Genomic DNA, 19,068 nt, shown 5'->3' on the forward strand with positions numbered 1-19,068 from the left:
GCAGCCAGTGTATTATCTGAACGGGTATTTAGCACGGCTGGGGGCGTTATAACAGACAAGCGCAGCCGCCTGTCCAGAGACAATGTGGACAAGCTCACGTTCATTAAAATGAACCAGGCATGGATCCCACGGGACTTTTCCGTACCTTATGCAGAATAGCAATGGATACCGACCTTACCCACCCATTGTTCCATTTTTGCTCTTTCTCACTCTTTTGGGGTGTACCCTCATTTAAAATTTTTGAAAAGAAGCAGTGTTGGCTACCTCGTCCTCCTCCTCAGGGCCAGATTAATGTAGGGGCTATTGGAGCTGCAGCTCCAGGCCCCTACCTTTTATATAGGCCCCGGGTTGGCCATATTCACTGTTACCGCTCTTCTGTCACTTGTAAACACAGAAGTCTGGCTTCTATGCTCGCTTCCCCAGGCAGCACCCTCAGAACCTCCCCACACAGCGTGAAGGCCGGACAAGGAGGGACAGTTGGCGATGCATGGATGTGTTTATGGGCTTCAGAGACAGCATCCCATGTTGAATTAGGCATGCATGGCTGCACCCTTCCTCCTCTGGGTGCATGGCAAGGCACGGCCCTTAAGGCCCTTCAAAATCCTCAGCACCAAGCCCATGATGCTGTTAATCCGGCCCTGGTCCTCCTCCACCGCCGCTTCCACCTACACCGCCCATAGGTGTGCGCAGCCTATTGCATTAAGGTGTGCACCCCAAAGTTGAAATACACATGCATGTGTTTGCCAGCAGGGAGAGTAATGTATCGGGGCCATGTACCTGTAGGCAAGGAGAAATAGAGCAGAGCAGGTCCCAGGGAGATCTTTCCCATCTCCTCACTGGCAATGCTATGTGCCCTAGGTGATTAGGGTGTGCCCAGGCACACCCAGCACACCCTGTGCGCAGGCCTATGTCACCGCTAGGCTTGTGACGGTATCAGATTTTCATGCTGCGATTAATTGATTAAGGTTTTGCCACGGTATACGGTATTATCACGGTATTCTATTATTAAATTTAAATTATTAAATTTCCACCTCACTTCAATTTCATTGCTGAATTTAGGGGCTTTGGTTCACTTATGCACATTATTATATAGTCAGTCAGTACAGACTCTGTGAACCAGGCCTAAAATAGGTCATCAAGCAGTGTCTGGCCTAACTGGTGATAACTGGTTCTGGCGCTCGGCTCCGATCCGATGGCCTGGTCATTAAGAGGGCAAATCCTTGTGGTCAAGAAGTGGTTAAACCTGAAGGAGGTGTTGTTTATAAATTACTTTACTATTGCTTTAGGCCTGGTTCACATGTATGCGGGTTGGTGGTTCACATTTGCACAGGCATAGCAGCCCATTGATTTGAATGGGCTGCTATGCCCTCATTTTCCGCAGAAAAAAGGTGCATGCAGCATTTTTTTAAAATTCAGTGGCCTTGAAATCCATCCTGCTTTTGCACCATGCGACTAACCTGCAGTTCCTGCTCTGGCAAGCTTTCTGCATTTTTTGTATACGTGGGCACGGCATTTAAAAATAAACAGTTTGCGTGTGCAGCAACGGCAGGTAAGTCGCATGGTGCAAAAGAAGGATGGATTTCATGGCCACTGCATTTTTTTAAATTCTGCATGCACCTTTTTTCAGCTGAAAACGCAGGCATAGCAGCTCAAGCCCATTCACATCAATGGGCTGCTATGCCTGTGCAAATGTGGGCCCCCAACCCGCATACATGTGAACCAGGCCTAAAGCAATAGTAAAGTCATTAATTGGTTAAACCTGCAGGAGGACCGGTGTTTTTATCTATTAATGACTTTACTATTGCTTTAGGCCTGGTTCACATGTATGCGGGTTGGGGGCCCACATTTGCACAGGCATAGCAGCCCATTGATGTGAATGGGCTTGAGCTGCTATGCCTGCGTTTTCAGCTGAAAAAAGGTGCATGCAGAATTTAAAAAAATGCAGTGGCCATGAAATCCATCCTTCTTTTGCACCATGCGACTTACCTGCCGTTGCTGCACACGCAAACTGTTTATTTTTAAATGCCGTGCCCACGTATACAAAAAATGCAGAAAGCTTGCCAGAGCAGGAACTGCAGGTTAGTCGCATGGTGCAAAAGCAGGATGGATTTCAAGGCCACTGAATTTAAAAAAAATGCTGCATGCACCTTTTTTCTGCGGAAAATGAGGGCATAGCAGCCCGTTCAAATCAATGGGCTGCTATGCCTGTGCAAATGTGGGCCGCCAACCCGCATACATGTGAACCGCCAACCCGCATACATGTGAACCACCAACCCGCATACATGTGAACCAGGCCTAAAGCAATAGTAAAGTCATTAATAGATAAAAACACCGGTCCTCCTGCAGGTTTAACCACTTCTGGATCGCAAGGATTTGCCCCTTTAAAGACCAGGCCATCGGATCAGAGCGCCAGGACCAGTCATCACCAGGTAGGCCAGACACTGCTTGATGGCTATATAATAATGTAATGTGGGCTGCTAGGCGTGTGTGTGTGTATATATATATTTATTAGAGCTGCACGATTCTGGCCAAAATGAGAATCACGATTTTTTAGCTTGGAATAAAGATCACGATTCTCTCACGATTCTCTGTGTAACAAAAAAAAAAAAAATTGGGATAACTTTACTGTTACGTTTTTTTTTTTTTTTTTATTCATTAAAGTCTAATCATTGCGTTTGAAAGACTGCTGCGCAAATACAGTGTGACATAAAATATTACAACAATCGCCATTTTATTCTGTAGGGTCTCTGCTAAAAAAATATATAAAATGTTTGGGGGTTCTAAGTACTTTTCTAGCAAAAAAAAAACTGATTTTAACTTGCAAACAGCAAGTGTCAGAAAAAGATCCAGTCTTTAAGAGGTTAAACTTCCTTTCTCCCTGGCAGAGGGAAGGAAAAGATACAAATGTAATCATTTTTGTTTATAGTTAGGAGACTTAATGCTGAAAGGTGTTAGCTGAGTGAGTGAATGAGTCATCCAGCTCACTGAAATGTATCAATTCACAAGTCAGGCAGACTTGACAGAGAAACTCGGTATTTTAAAAATGCCACAATAACAATACCGTGGCTATGCAATACCGCGATATATCGAATTACCGAAAACCGGCATATGTCTAGTCACCGCCACATCCACCACCACCTCAACCTCCCTCCTACTCCATATGGGCCTCGTCCTTCAGAGATGAAGAAGAACATTGTTCTATTTTTCTGTTTTTTTTTGTTGTTTTAAGTTATTTCCCTATCCACATTTGTTTGCAGAGCACTTGCCATGCTCTTAATTACGTTTTGCTGCCATTTGCAGCACTCTAGCCCTTTCCTTTGGTGTTTTAGAGCCATTTTAGTGCCTTAAAGTTCGGGTCCCCATTGACTTCAATGGGGTTCGGTGTCCGGGAAAAGTTCGGTAAAAGTCCGGGACACGGACCCGGACTTTTTTTTAAAGTTCGGCCGAACCCGTCGAACACGGACATCTAGGTGTTCGCTCAACCCTATTTATTGTTTTAAATTTAGTTTTGTCTATTGCTAAATGTTATGAGCAATCAGAATTGTCTTTGCCTTTAACAGGTAGTTGCTTTAAAATTGGTGTCTATGATATTTGCAATCCGGCTATGACCATACAGGGATCAAAACGATGCCAGTTCAGCAGGGACTGGCTGAATTCTAATCCATCTATAGATGTAGAGAGACACAATGTGGAACAATGTTTGGTAAGCCAATAATGTAGTCAAAAATGGGGAAAAGAATATCTACAGGGAGACCACTGGCAAAACTGTTTTTAATTCCTTTGCTATGCCCTTTGCTTATGTATTTGCATAATAATATATAAATGTAAGTCACACATGTGCAAGTTACAAGCAAGTCTCAAGTCTTAACCTTCAAGTCTCAAGCAAGTCCCAAGTTACTGTGGCGAAAAGCAAGCAAGTCAAGTCGAGTCCCTGCTAGAAGTCAAGTCAAGTCAAGTCATTTATTTTGGTCAAGTCATTTGGTCTCTCATGGATCTCATCTGAGTGAGGGTGGGATTGTTTAGGTCGGGGCAAAGGGGCAAGAAGAATAAGAGCACTTTGTTTAAAAGCACACTTATTCTTTAAGTCACACATTTGGAGGAAAACTTCTTAGTAGTTCCACCTCCATGTTTGACTGTAGGGATGGTGTTCTTAGGGTCATATTGTTATGTGTGTACCCAGCGCTGTCTAACCATGAAGTGCTTAATATGTATCTCCATTCATTATTTATGCAGAAACATAATATTTAAATCACAATACGTAATACTTTTTTTTTTTAACTTTAACCTCCCCGGCGATATGATTTTTTTGGATTTTAGGTGTTGAAAGCGGTACCATTATTTTGCATGTAATTCTTGTGAATGAGCAGCCCAAACCAACTGTATACATTATATATATATATATATATATATATATATATATATATATATATATGTATGTATATATGTGTGTATACATATATTATATATATATATATATATATATATATATATATATATATATGTATATGTATATATATATATATATATATAATATATGTATACAGTTTGTTTGGGCTGCTCATTCACAAGAATTATGTATATATATATGTATATATACCCACATGTGTGTGTGTATATATATATATATATATATATATATATATATATATATATATATATACACGTGTATATATATATATATATATTTTTTTTTATATATATGCACGTATATATATATATATATATATATATATATATACAGTAATCCCCCGCTCCATCGCGGTTCAGTTTTTGCGGTCCCGGTAATTCGCGTTTTTTTGTAATGTTATTTTACTATATAAATCATTAAAAATGAAATATTTTTGTGTTTTCCATAGCTCTTGCTATGTCTCTTAGTATCTTTTATGTGTTTAAATGAGTTTCTATTGTTTTAAAAGTGTGTTTAAAGACCTTAAAATGCTTCTACACGTACAGTGACAGTAAAATAAACATGCCTACAATGCATTTTAATAGGGTTTTTCTATTTCGCGGAATTTCACTTTTCGCGGCTGGGTCCGGAATGTAACCCCCGCAATGGAGGGGGGTTTACTGTATATATATATATATATATATATACATAAAAAGTACAGTAAAACTGCAGGAAAGGGCACTGGCGGGCAAACTAATATGATTTTTTTTATTTTGAACTGTATTAGTGTGTTTGGTGCGTTTTTACATTTGAATTTGCCGCCGGTTCCACCCCCCTGCGAACGTCACGTCACAGGAGACGGAAGCCGGGGCACGGAGACAATCGGGAGGAAGAACCGCCGCTAGACACCGCCGGGCACATCGCTGGATCCCGGTGACAAGGTAAGTAACCTCTCTTACAGGATCCAGCGATGCTTCTGGCGGTACCCCGAGTGTGGCTCGGGGTTACTGCTTTTGGCTCTGAAATTTAACCCCGAGCCATGCTCGGGAATACCGCTAAGAAGGTTAAACCAGTATATTGAATAAACTTAAAGTATATGTCCAGCCAATTTTTTTTCCTAGTTTCAAATAGATTGGGAAAAGGTTAGAACCCCTGTACTATTTTGTGCTGCTCAGTTAGAGCGTTACTTTCACTTTCCTGTCCTTTCTATATTTTGCTCAGGTATTTCTTTAAGAGACAGATCAGCAGTAGCTGCCTGCCTTGAGGCTGGCTTTGTCTAAACCTGAGATGTAGCTTCTTGTAGCTGATGTGTCACATCTTTGAGGCATTAGCTAAAGTTCTTTTTAATTTATAAAAAAATATTTGACATGACATAATTTAAAAGAAATGTAACCAGTGCCTTTACTATGAATTAGAAATATGTTACAAAAAAACAACTTTTACATATTATTCTATTTTTTACTATGCTTTCATAGTACAGTGTATTTATAGATTTGAAACAAGAAAATCCTTGCTTTATTTAAGCAAATTACATTTATAAAATGTACTCAAATTTAAATAAAATAGAATTACTTGAGAAGCTAAAACAAGCCCTGTTTAGGCCCTGAAGCTGTATCATAAGGTTAAATGTTAATTAAGGCTCATGTGGTTAACCCCAAAGGTTACAGCTGTGCTGCTTTCTGTTTCTTAAACAGTAAGCAAAACTTGCAGCTATGTCACATGAAGGTTTATTGAAATCAGCAGTATACTGAGATTCGAAGATGCTCAATGTTCAACAACTCATATCAAATACTCACAATCATTTGATCATAGCTTTGAGCTATAAAAATACAGAATGGTTATTTCTGATTAGATTTTATAGGGAGGTTCAAATAAATCAGTTGGCTTCTGATTTATTATTTAAAGCCTAAAGGGTTGATATGCATTCAGACACTTTCAAAAATGTACTGGCTTGATATGGGTGCATGCCACCTCATGGACTTCTGGACTTCTTTGTGGATCTCATTTATTTACAACTGACAGTTTTACTGAGCGCTGGGAGTACAGTAATCAGTATACTCCAGGTGCTCTGCCTACTCCTCCCCTCTGCTGTCCATTCACAAAATGTTTTGTATGGGTTCACAGAATACCAATCATTCTATGATTGGCCAGGAGGAGAAAAGGGGTAGGTAGAGTGGCTGCATATGACTTTGCAGCTACAGGAGTGGAGACCAGAAGGTCCACTGTCGAAGCGCCTAAAGTTTAGCGATAGCTGTGCTACCAGCACTCAGTAAAAATGTAAATTAAAGAGATTCATGAGGTTGCTTGCACCTTGTTGGACTTAACCCATAGTAATACAGCACATTTTAGGGAGTAATTAAATTCCTGGAGTTCTGCTTTAAGCATTATCTTTATCTACTTTAAATATATTCGCGTGGGTGCTAATACTAGATTAGGAAATGCCTCTCTGAGAATGAGGGGGAAGAGAAAAATGTGCTTCCCTGAAAAGTTCCATGACCCTTCACATTCTTCCTTGTGTCTTTGAGAGTAGACGTTGTGCAAGGGTGATTAAATTCTTCCTTCCTCTTTATCAATAAGAATAAGAAAGTATTAGCATTCTTTTCATAAATAATTTCCAGCAAAGTGTAAAATATCTGTACGAAATTGCTTTTAAAGCAGTATTAAATCCAGTAACACACCTCCAGGCTAGTACACCCCCCCCCCCCCCCCGTATTAGTAAGACACAACTCTAGATGAAGGAGCACAGGAGGCACTGCAGACATCAGCATTGTCAGTCTAGGGGGAGGGAAGTATTAAATATATTTGTAGATTTACACTAACAGCCAAACTCCAGCCCACACTTTATAATCAGTTACAGAAAACTGTTTTCTTTTTGGGATAAAGGTTTTACATGAATAAATAAAAACTGATGATTTTAATCACCCATGCTAGTGTTAAGTGGTTTGTCTCATCTATGTAAACTGATATATTCTGCTGGGGAGCTTGTGCTTTAGAAAAACAACAGACTTGTAGGCTGGATCACTAGATAAAAATAGAAGAAACAAAGCCTACAGTTTTAACAATACAAATAATTGATTTTGTGTTTAATAAAGCCTTAATGGTAATGTAACTAAGCAACCGAGCCGAGGGTTTTCCTGTTCAGCTTAACAAATTCCATTGCTGGTTTTAATAAGCCTCCTCCCAAATGCTATTTTTCAAGGGATCAGTGTTTATGTATTGTATTGCTTCCAAATGTTCATTATTGTTCACTGTTGACTGCAGCAGTAGAAGTGATGTTCCAATCTACCAAAGCGCAGATATCTCATCATTATTGTAAGTGATCCTTCAATCTGTAATAACACAGAAATCTTACTACTGTAATCTTACTACTCTTACTACTTACCTACTACTACATATTTACTGCTACAGGGCGGCCACTCTGTGTAGGATCACGTATGTGTACGTGATGCTGCACTTCATGTTATCGGGGGCGAGGGCGCACCACCAGTGGTTCACTCCCGCTGTGATTTTACACAGCGGAAGCTGATCAGCGGGTCCTGGGGACCCGATGTCCACTGGCACCCGCTGATCATTTGGTACTCAGGCAGAGTGGCAGTCTGCCTATGTAAACAAGGCAGACTGATGCTCTGTCAGTACAGAAGGCATGGATCTTGTGTTCCTGTAAAGAAGTGACTAGGATCCATGCCTTCCCCTAGTAAAAACATCACCCCCACTACATTGAATCACCAGCTAAGCACACATTTAACCCTTTGATCACCCCTGTTAACCCCTTCCCTGCCAGTGTTATTATTACAGTGATGGGGCATATTTTTAGCACCGATAACTGTAATAATGTCACCGGTCCCCAAAAAAGTGTCAAACGTGTCAGTTAGGTGTCCGATTTGTCTGCCGCGATATCGCAGTCCCGCTATAAGCCACTGATCGCTGCCATTACTAGTAAATTCATAAATATATCCCATATTTTGTAGTTTGTAGACACTATAACTTTTACGCAAACCAATCAATATACGCTTATTGGGATTTTTTTTTACTAAAAATATGTAGCAGAGTACATATTGGCCTAAATTAATGAAGAAATTTCATTTTTTACATTTTTTTTTCATGTTTTAGGGTAGAAAGTAAAAAATATATATATTTTTTTCAAAATTGTCGGTCATTTATAGCGCAAAAAATAAACCACAGGGGTTATCAAATACCACCAAAAGAAAGCTCTATTTGTAGGAAAAAGAAGGACATCATTTTTATTTAGGTACAGAGTCGTACGCCTGCGCAATCGTCAGTTAAATTAACACAGTGCCGTATCACAAAAAAATAGTGGCCTGGTCAGGAAGGAGGGTAAATCTTCTCGAGGTGAAGTGTTTAAAGAAATCTTACAAGGCTTAACCATTGGAGTACCAGCCTGTAATACCCTTTCATTGCCAAGCCATTTTTCAGTTTCCATTGCTCTGATAGTTTGACTGAGAATTATTCTGTTGTGGAACACTGTACCCAAATGAATTTTATTATTATTATTTCGAGAGACATAGAGCTTTCTTTTAGTGGTATTAAATAACCACTGTGATTTTTAATTAACCAAATACTTAAAGAGGAAGTAAACCCTTCTCTGTAACTTGTACCTATAGGTAAGCCTATGATAAGGCTTACCTATAGGTACTGTAAATATCTCCTAAACATGTACCGTTTAGGAGATATTTACCTTACATGCAGCCAGTGACGTCACTGGCGCATGCGCTCTGAAGGAACGGCCGCTAGTGCCGTTCCTTCAGAGCCCCGTGCTATGACCGTCGGCTCCCGCGCGCGCGCGCGGGAGTGACGTCACCGCGGCTTCGGCCAATCAGATGGCCGGATGCCGCGATCCAGGAAGACGGGTGACTGGACATGTCTCCCGTCATACAGGTAAACGGGCGGCACGGTGGGGGCTCGTTCTAAGGTAAGTATTTTATAATGAGCTAGTATGCGGTGCATACTAGGTTATTATGTGTTTCTCTTTCAGGTTGCAAAAAGAAAAAAACATTTTTTTTGGGTTTACAACCTCTTTAAAATCTTTTTGCTCACCCAAACTGCAATATATTTAGTGAATATAGAAAAAAATAACACACATTTTTTTCCATAAGAAACAAGAAAAACTGCTTCCCTTATTTTCAGTAAAAATGAAAATGTCAGAGCAATTTCTTTTTGGAAAGTAGACCACAGGGTGATCTCACTGTTTGCCAAAATTTTTTTGAAATGAAAAAACATGCTGGCATGGTAGGAGCTTGGTAATGATGCTCATGCACTAGATATAGTGCATACAGGTCAAACACAAAGGGTAAAGCCCGTACACACGTGCAGATTGTCGGCCTAAAAGATTCGGCCGACGACCGATCGGCCGATTTTCGGCTTGTTAGTATGATGCTTCTGACAGCCGACAGCGCACTTTCGACTGAACAGAATCTGTCGCGCAAGCATTAAAATTTTTGTATGCCGACACCAGAACGGCCGATTGTTAGCCAGTCAGTACAGAATTCGGCCGACAGACAGCAGATTTGCAAGACTGGGCATGCTCAGAAAAGAAAAAACACAGGGAAAGTTAACCATCACATGACATCACTTCTACAGTCGGCGGACAAAATTCGTGTGCAGTCTTTTGCACTTTTCAGCGGACACGACAGCCCGGGGACAAAAGACGGCCGATCATTCGCCCGACAATCTGCACGTGTGTACGGGGCTTTAGGCTCTGTTCACACCTGGGCATTTTCAATCGTGGGTAGAAACACAGCGATTCTGCCTGTGATCCCAAAATTCTCTGCAAAACTGACAAATTACAAATCATGCTTGTTTAGGGGCCATTCATTTTCAACGACACCTAAACATGGGTGCGATTCTGCCGCTATTGTCTCATTTAAAATCGCTCTGCAATCACGGCAAACCGCATTGCGCGAAGTCTGTCGTCCAAAAAAATCTCCAGCTCCAGCTTTGCAGGATGCGGTTTGCCATGATTGATCGCGAGACAATTGCAGCAGAATCGCACCTGTGTTTAGGTGCCATTAAAAATAAATGGCACCTGAACAAGCATGGTGTAATTTGTCAGATTTGCAGAGCATTTTGGGTCCAGGGGCAGAATCTCAGTGATTCTGCCAACAATCGCAAACAACTAGGTGTGAATGGGGCCTTAGTCTACAGGTCACATACAGTGGTGGAATGCAGATGAAGGAGTTATTGTACACATTTTTTGGCTAAGTGAGGTGAAGGGTTAATATACAAGTCACATAGAGAGACAGAGTGGGTATCAGATGTGTAGGAGAAGAAGAGGGTGAAAGCATTCAACTTTATTATTGTAGCTGCTGCAGTGATTGTATACACTGCTTAGGAATTAATAAATAAGACAGTCATTCATTTGTTTCTGATTCCTCCCCTATCTCCATTGTAAGAGGAAGAGGAGTGTTCTTAGCTGTAAATACACACTGTTTATATCATGTGATTGGTCTCGCTATGACCAATCACAGAGATCTGAAGGCACAGAGTCACTAAGATTGGCTCTATACCCAGTGCCTGAGGAAAGTTGAGTTCACCCAGAATAATGGATTAAATGGCTGCCCAATTGCACTATATCTAGTGCCGTTTATAAACAGTACTAGGTAAATACCATTCATCACTTTGCCAATTTTAAACTTACTTTGGTTCAAATGTTGTTAAAAGGGAACCTGAACTGTGTAAGATGTGGTCAACAAAGCAAGCAAGGGGCAAGGTCACCAGTTTTGCCTGTGGTTTCCCTGCAACTGACTCTTTCTCTGTGTGATTGGCCATCTCAGGAGAGGAGCACGGCTTTGCTTCCTCATGTTGGAGCTGCTCCCCTAATCACTAGAGATTTAGTGACTATAGGGGGGATATCCAAGAAGCAGCAAGAAATGTGGAGAGCAGAAATCCACTGAATAATTGAAGCAGGGACATGCATGCAGTGCAGGTCCCGAGATACAGATTACTCTCCAGCAAAGAGAACATTGAGCAGCACAATCAGGAACACAGATCTCATTCTTCCTGCACTCCTCCTGTCTGACAGAACAACGGTTTTGCCTTGCTTACATAGGCAGACTTGCGTTCTGTCATTCCTCTGAACGACCGCAGGTGGCCGAAGGCCATCGTGGCTGGCGACTATCATGACCGCTGGACCAGCTGATTGGCTCCTGCTGCATCCAATCACATTGGGAGCTTGCAGTAAATGTACGTGGGGTGGTCCTTAATTGGTTAAAGAATACAGTATGTATAGCCTAAAAAATACAGTTGGGAAGTGCTAAAACTCCCATCAAGTTTTTTTTTATTTTTTTTTTTGCTAGCAAAGGAAAAAAATGTAGACATCTACCTCTAAGACTCTTTTTTTTGTATATTTACACTGCTTATTCACCCACCTCCTTCATTCATTGAAATAATAATATTCTTTCCCAGAATGCAAAGTGTCCAGTGACTGGTAAAAATCATTTGCCTAAACTTCAAGTGATACTAAAGTCTTGCTTTTTTTGTTGAAAAATAACAAACATGTCATACTTACCTGCTCAGTGTAGTAGTTTTGCACAGAGCAGCCCTGATCCCCCTCTTCTCGGGTCTCTCGCCGGCACTCCTGACCCCTCCATCCCGCGGAGTGCCCCCACAGCAAGCAGCTTGCTATGCGGGCACCCGAGCCAAGCCGCTGCTCTGCGTGTCCATTCAGACACGGAGCCACAACTGCATAATAGCTCATTATGCCTTTATCTTGCAGGATTTTTTTTTTTTTTTTTTTTTAGGCTACAACCGCTTTAAGTGTTCCTTTCACTGGAACTAAGGGGCAAAGCCCAACCCCTGAAAAACAACCCAACACCAAAAAGTCCCCTCTCCACCAAACGATTTGGACCAGTGGACAAAGCAAGGTCCATAAAGACATGGATGAGTGAATGTGTGGTGCAGGAACTTGACTGGCCTGCACAGAGACCTGATTAGGGATTGGCTGAACACCCCCCTGTTTGGTTCGCAGCAGAACTCCCAAACAGGAGAAATGTTCTTACCATAACAGCAAATCCTATTAAAGTCTATAGAAGCTGAAAAGGAAAAATCAAAAGTTTCCATTTTTAAGACTTATATACAAGTAATTGGGCAACAAAGGGGTATAGGGGTCTGGGTACTGCCCTGGGGGACAAGTTTTAATTAAAGAAAAACAAAAAAAAATATTTTTTTTTCAGGAGCAGTGATTTTAATTATGTTTAAAGTGTAACAATAATAATTTACATTTCCTATAAATATAGTGCCTGGGGGTCCCCTTAATGTGCCTGTAAAGTGGCGCATCATTCTTCCCAAAGCGCATTTGTGAGGTTAGGCACTAATTTTGGACAAGAAGGCCTGGCTCGCTGTCTCTGCTCTAATTCATCCCAAAGGAGTTCTATGAGGTTAAGCTCAGGACTCTGTGCAGGCCAGTCAAGTTCCTGCTCCCTCATCCATGTCCTTATGGACCTTGCTTTGTGTACTGGTGCGCAGTCATGTTGAAACAGGAAAGGGCCATCCCCAAACTGTTCCCACAAAGTTGGGAGAATAAAATTGTCCAAAATGTCTTGGTATGCTGATGCCAGGTTGCACTCCAGTCTGTTCAGGAGCTCAGTGAGTACCATTTTGAGTCGCTGCAATGAATTTTCAGCAAAATGGACTAGCCTGCTGCATCATTTTTTCACTTTGATTTTCGGGGATTCTTGGATGTCAGCCCTCTGTAGGGTGATAATTTTATATTCCATCAAACGATGTGGCATCCTTTCATTCCTAACACATTCCCCAGTCCATATCAGTATAGCTATCCAGCGTGGTATCTTTCCACATTGAGATCTGATGTGTTTTCAAAGTGTTCCTTTCATTTTTTTTAACAGTGTATTTATACACACAAAATATATCACTTTTTTTCCACCTTTCTTCTAAAGTAAATGAGACAATTTTTTGTTTACCATTAATTATAGGTAGGTCTGTTCATTACATTCAATAATGTATTTGCTTGGCTGTCAAACCTCTATGTTTTCTTTACGATCTTGCAGAATCAGATTTCCAAAACTGCACCAGCTTACTCCAGATGTGTCTTTTAAATTATTCATTCAAGAGTGTTACTACATTTCTATCACATCTACCTTTTTGTACATTCTAGGATCTTACCATTAACTACTTCTCCTAAATCCCTTTTAAACTCTTTTCTAAACCACAAACTATGAACACGAAATGTGCTTCCCCTTGTTTGGCTTGGTGACTCAGGCCTCAACAACAAAAGCCATATTTTGACTATATATCTTATTCTCACTTCAGGTTTTAACACAGAAAAAAGTTACAGTGGAAATTGAAATAGAGGATTGATTTGAGTAGGCTGGTGGATGATCAGTGGACATCCACTTTATAGGTCCTTCTTGTCGTGTCCTTGCCACTATCTCATAAACTCCAACTGTTTTATATTACACAGAACCTAAGGCACCCCACCACACAAGGCTCCATCAGTACAGTGGTAGGTCTCTCCTGGATTGTGAAAGATGTGGACAGTCCCCAGGGGATATTATACACATATTATGGAGGTGGCCAAAGCTTTTTCCTTGTTAGACAGATATGTTAACTACAGTCAATAGCCTTTTTTTTATGCTACCTAACCTTTACCTTAGCCCCTAAATTGAGTTTACATGGATTAATAGATGGCAAAGAGGTTCCACCCAATGTATAGAATACCTATGCATATACTACTGTTCCTGGCCCGCATTCTCATAGCACAGTGGCTAATTGTTCCTTTACCACCAGAGGACAAAGCATGGGTTGCCATGGTTATAGATGTTTTTGTTCAAGAAAAATTAGCCTATCAACAAAGGGCTTGTCCACTCCCATTAGAAAAATTGTGAGGCAACTGGTTCAATGTACCAGGCCTTGCCCCTATACCATTTATAACCCATAGGCTACTCTTGTTGGGTGGCTGCAATCTCTTCGCCATCTGTCAACATTCTCTTTATTTGAATACTGTAATAGCTGAGTATACAATAAATGCCTTATACTGATCTTTTCCTTAAATTATGCTAGCTTGTTCTCTTCTTGTGGACTTTGATTTTATTATCACACACATAGCCCAGTCATAACACAAATTACCTTTTTATAATGGTTGGAGAAAACAGACAAAAGCAAATGAGAATCTTTGTTTTACTATGTCCTAATTTTTTGTAACGGTATAGGCGTATGCAGGGCTTTTTTTCTCAGAGAATAGGTACAGGTACTCACCTCTTCAGAGTCCCCCCTTGTCTTCACCCCCTACCCACCTCCGAGCGCTGTCCTTTGGTTCCACCCTCTACCCACCTCCCAGTACCCCCCACCCCACCCTTTCAGAGAATACAGAACCAAGTATCATGTTGTGGTTCTAGGCAATTTGTATAGAATTTGTTAATAACTAGAAAATCTGTAAAAAAGATTCCCTGGAATCAACAACAATAGACCCCCCCCAACAATAGATCCCCCCAGCAACAATACATCTTCCCCTGCAGCTATAGAAAAAACAGTAAAATAGATCCCCTGCAATCAGCAACAATAGACCCCCAACAACAATAGCCCCCCAGCAACACTAAATCCCCCCCTGCAACGATTGCCCCTCCTCCAATAAATCCCCCCTGCAACAATCGCCCCCCCCCCAATAAATCCTCCCCTGCAACAAAAGACCCCCCCAACAATAGCCCACAGCAACAATAGTTCCCCCAAGCAACAATAAATCCTCCACTGCAACAATAGCCCCCCCACAACAAAATGCCCTCCAGCAACAATAGATTCACCCCAGCAACAATAGATCCCCCGGTAGCCAGCATCAATAGGCCATTCAGCTCACCCCACTGACCCCAGCACCCCCTATGCCATTGCATTGCATACATTCAGACTGAAGGTGCCGGAACTGTGTTCCCCCGCGTTCCCGCTGAAAAAAAGCCCTGGGCGTATGAGAACAAAGAAGGGATGTTAAAGGAAAAGGTTAAGTTTGCTTTATTTGGAATTTTTAAAAAATGTTCAATGAAGAGCACCTGGTTTTAAACAAATGAATGTGAAGGAGGTATACGTGTCTGAAATTCTTTCAGAATATAAATAAAAAATTGGAAAATATATCATAGGGGACAATGCCTAGAGGTGTACAATGTGAATGTAATATACATTTACTGAGGGCTAAATACCTGTGTTTGAGCTTTAAATTGAAGAATAATCCATGGCATTTTAAAATAATCAACTCCCTTTTGTACAACTGATAGCAATCAAACTGAAAAACCTAAAATGTATTCACTGTTAACATACACAGTCATTTTCCTCTTACCATTGTTCAGATCTTCCTTCTTGAATCAAGCTATGTAATAGTTTGACGTAGTGGTAATCTCCATAGGAAATCCTTTTGGCATTAGCTGGGTGTATTTCATGGGCTTTTTCTTTTTTATACCTTCCTGGATCTTTTTGTACCATGCAGTTTACATGTTCTGTAATGAAAAAAATAAATAAAAATACAATGGCATATCATTTTATAAATAAAGGAACAAAAGAAGACTCAGAAATACGGTCTCTCTGATACTTTACAGAGTACATCTGTTCTGTTCACATTAGTCCTTGTCCCCAGATAGCGCTTACACTCCTACCAAACTCATTCACACTAGAGCCAATTTTTAAAGACATTGTACTGAACTGTTAGCAGTGCTATATATTTTAGTTCCAACCAAACAATAAAAAGTGTGCTGTCCTTGTGCTAGATATAAATCAATAAATCACATAAGAGACACAATAAAATTGCAGTAAACATATGATGAACTCATCCTAAATTGACATATATGTGCAAATAAAGTCCATATAAAATGCGCAAACACTGTGCAAAAAAAAATAATATAAAAAAACTATATATATATATATATATATATATATATATATATATATATATAAAGTATCTCACAAAAGTGAGTACACCCCTCACATGTTTGTAAATATTTTATTATACCTTTTGATGTGACAACACTGAAGAAATTACACTTTGCTACAATGTAAAGTAGTGAGTGTACAGCTTGTATAATAGTGTAAATTTAATAACTCAAAATAACTCAACACACAGCCATTATTGTCTAAGCCGCTGACAACAAAAGGTAGTACACCCCTAAGTGACAAAGTCCAAATTGGGCCCAATTAGCCATTTTCACTCCCCCGGTGTCATGTGACTCATTAGTGTTACAAGGTCTTAGGTGTGAATGGGGAGCAGGTGTGTTAAATTTGGGGTTATCGCTCTCACTCTCTCATACTGGTCACTGGAAGTTCAACATGGCACTTCATGGCAAAGAACTCTCTGAGGATCTGAAAAAAATAATTTTTGCTCTACATAAAGATGGCATAGGCTATAACAAGATTGCCAAGACCCTGAAATTGAGCTGCAGCATGGTGGCCAACACCAATACAGAGGTTTAACAGAACAGGTTCCACTCAGAACAGGCCTCGCTATTGTCGACCAAAGAAGTTCAATGCACGTACTTAGCGTCATATCCAGAGGTTGTCTTTGGGAAATAGACGTATGAGTGCTGCCAACATTGCTGCAGAAGTTGAAGGGGTGGGGGGTCAGCCTGTCAGTGCTCAGACCATTCGTCGCACACTGCATCAAATTGGTTTGCATGGCTGTCATCCCAGAAGGAAGCCTCTTCTAAAGATGATGCATAAGAAATCTCGCAAACAGTTTGCTGAAGACAAGCAGACTAAGGACATGGATTACTGGAACCATGTCCTGTGATCTGATGAGACCAAGATAAACTTATTTGGTTCAGAGGGTGTCACGCATGTGTGGCTGCAACCAGGTGAGGAGTACAAAGACAAGTGTGCCTACAGTCAAGCATGGTGGTGGGAGTGTCATGGTCTGGAGCTGCATGACTGCTGCCAGCGCTGGGGAGCTACAGTTCATTGATTAAACCATGAATGCTAACATGTACTGTGACATACTAAAGCAGAGCATGATCCTCTCTCTTCAAAGGCTGGGCCGCAGGGCAGTATTCCAACATGATAATGACCCCAAACACACCTCCAAGATGACCACTGCCTTGCTAAAGAAGCTGAGAGTAAAGGTGATGGACTGGCCAAGCATTTCTCCAGACTTAAACCCTATTGAGCATCTTTGGGGCATCCTCAAATGTAAGGTGGAGGAGCACAAGGTCTCTAACATCCACCAGCTCTGTGATGTCGTCATGGAGGAGTGGAAGAGGACTCCAGTGGCAACCTGTGAACCTCTGGTGAACTCCATGCCCAAGAGGGTTAAGGCAGTGCTGGAAAATAATGGTGGCCACACAAAATATTGACTCTTTGGGTTCAATTTGGACATTTTAACTTACGGGTGTACTCACTTTTGTTGCCAGCAGTTTAGACATTAATGGCTGTTTGTTGAGTTATTTTGAGGGAACAGCAAATTTACACTGTTATACAAGCTGTACACTCACTACTTTACATTGTAGCAAAGTGTCATTTCTTCAGTGTTGTCACATGAAAAGATATAATAAAATCTTTACAAAAATGTGAGGGGTGTACTCACTTTTGTGAGATACTGTATATATATATATATATATTGTAAGGGATTACTCATTGGTAGGCGTATGGGTGACCCCTTTTGGGGTGCGTTTTCACAGAGAGATAGCCGATTAGAGGTTGAAAACAAGACTGATTTATTCATGCAATTTACTTAACACAATTGCAAGCATCAAAACAGCCAAAATAAAATAAAAGACAAAATAAATCCTTGCCTCTGTGGGCGGCTACCTTCTCACGCTGGAACCTACCTAAGAAGTCTTCCCAACCTACTGTTGGGCCGACACTGCTGATCCTACAGCAGACACTCAAATGTCCATTTGTTTGCTTTTCACACAGCACAAACATTGTCCATTGAACATGTCCCTTTGTTTTCTTTCACACAGCACATGTTCATTTATAACAGGATCCTTTACTCTTCAGATTCTTCACATTGAACACAGTCTTCTCACCTTTGAGACGTCTTCACTCGTGGTTACCCTCCTTAGCTTCACATCGCTGTAGGGGGTCTTCTCCCATGCTCACCAGCTTGTCGGGAGGCACACATCCGACTGTCCCCCTCTCCCAGCCCACACGGCGACAGGAGGCAGCAGTCCTTCTCCCATGCCCACACGGCGTCGGGAGGTACACGTATGTCTGCCTTCCTCTCCCAGCCCACACGGCGACAGGAGGCAGCACTCAATAGATTTTCTCAGGACAAATTATAGAGGCCTTGATCTCCTCATTCTGAACAGCTGAATGGTTTTCAACTTCCTGCTGGCTCTCTCTGCAGCCAACACCCTATAGTATCAGTGAACTTTCAAAGCAGGTGGGAATGTGTCTCCTCTCAGTGACTACATTCCCAGATTTACCTGACTTCCTGTCACATACCCCCCCCTCTTGTTTCAACCCTAGGGTTGGGACACATATTTCCAGGCACGCATGTGTCAGGCACTGCTGACTCACTGATAAGCCTCCTATTATCCTCAAGCTTCCGGATGAAACTGTTTCTGTCATCTTCATTGACAGATTTCTCATAAATGCCACACAGTTTGTCTCTCATCTCATATACACATTCTTCAACTGCATTTTTGGCATCATTTTGCTCCTTCTCGTTTCTGTCATCTTCATTGACAGCTTTCTCATAAATGTCAGACAGCTTGTCCCTCATAACCGTCTGTCCA

The 19,068-nt window shown here is 41.2% G+C and overlaps 1 protein-coding gene across 1 annotated transcript in view; it reads right to left on the reverse strand.

Annotated features, from left to right (window-relative positions):
• Positions 1-15,801, reverse strand: part of NEDD9 (neural precursor cell expressed, developmentally down-regulated 9) — a 165,349-nt gene extending 149,548 nt beyond the window's left edge. The window contains exon 1 of the mRNA XM_082259724.1: positions 15,684-15,801. Coding sequence (XP_082115850.1) covers positions 15,684-15,686 — 3 coding nt within the window. The 5' untranslated portion in view covers positions 15,687-15,801. The remainder of the gene's footprint in view (positions 1-15,683) is intronic.
• Positions 15,802-19,068: the final 3,267 nt, after the last annotated feature.

Source organism: Pelophylax lessonae (genome assembly GCF_965119305.1).
Source record: "Pelophylax lessonae genome assembly, chromosome: 5".
Classification (NCBI taxonomy): Eukaryota; Metazoa; Chordata; class Amphibia; order Anura; family Ranidae; genus Pelophylax; species Pelophylax lessonae.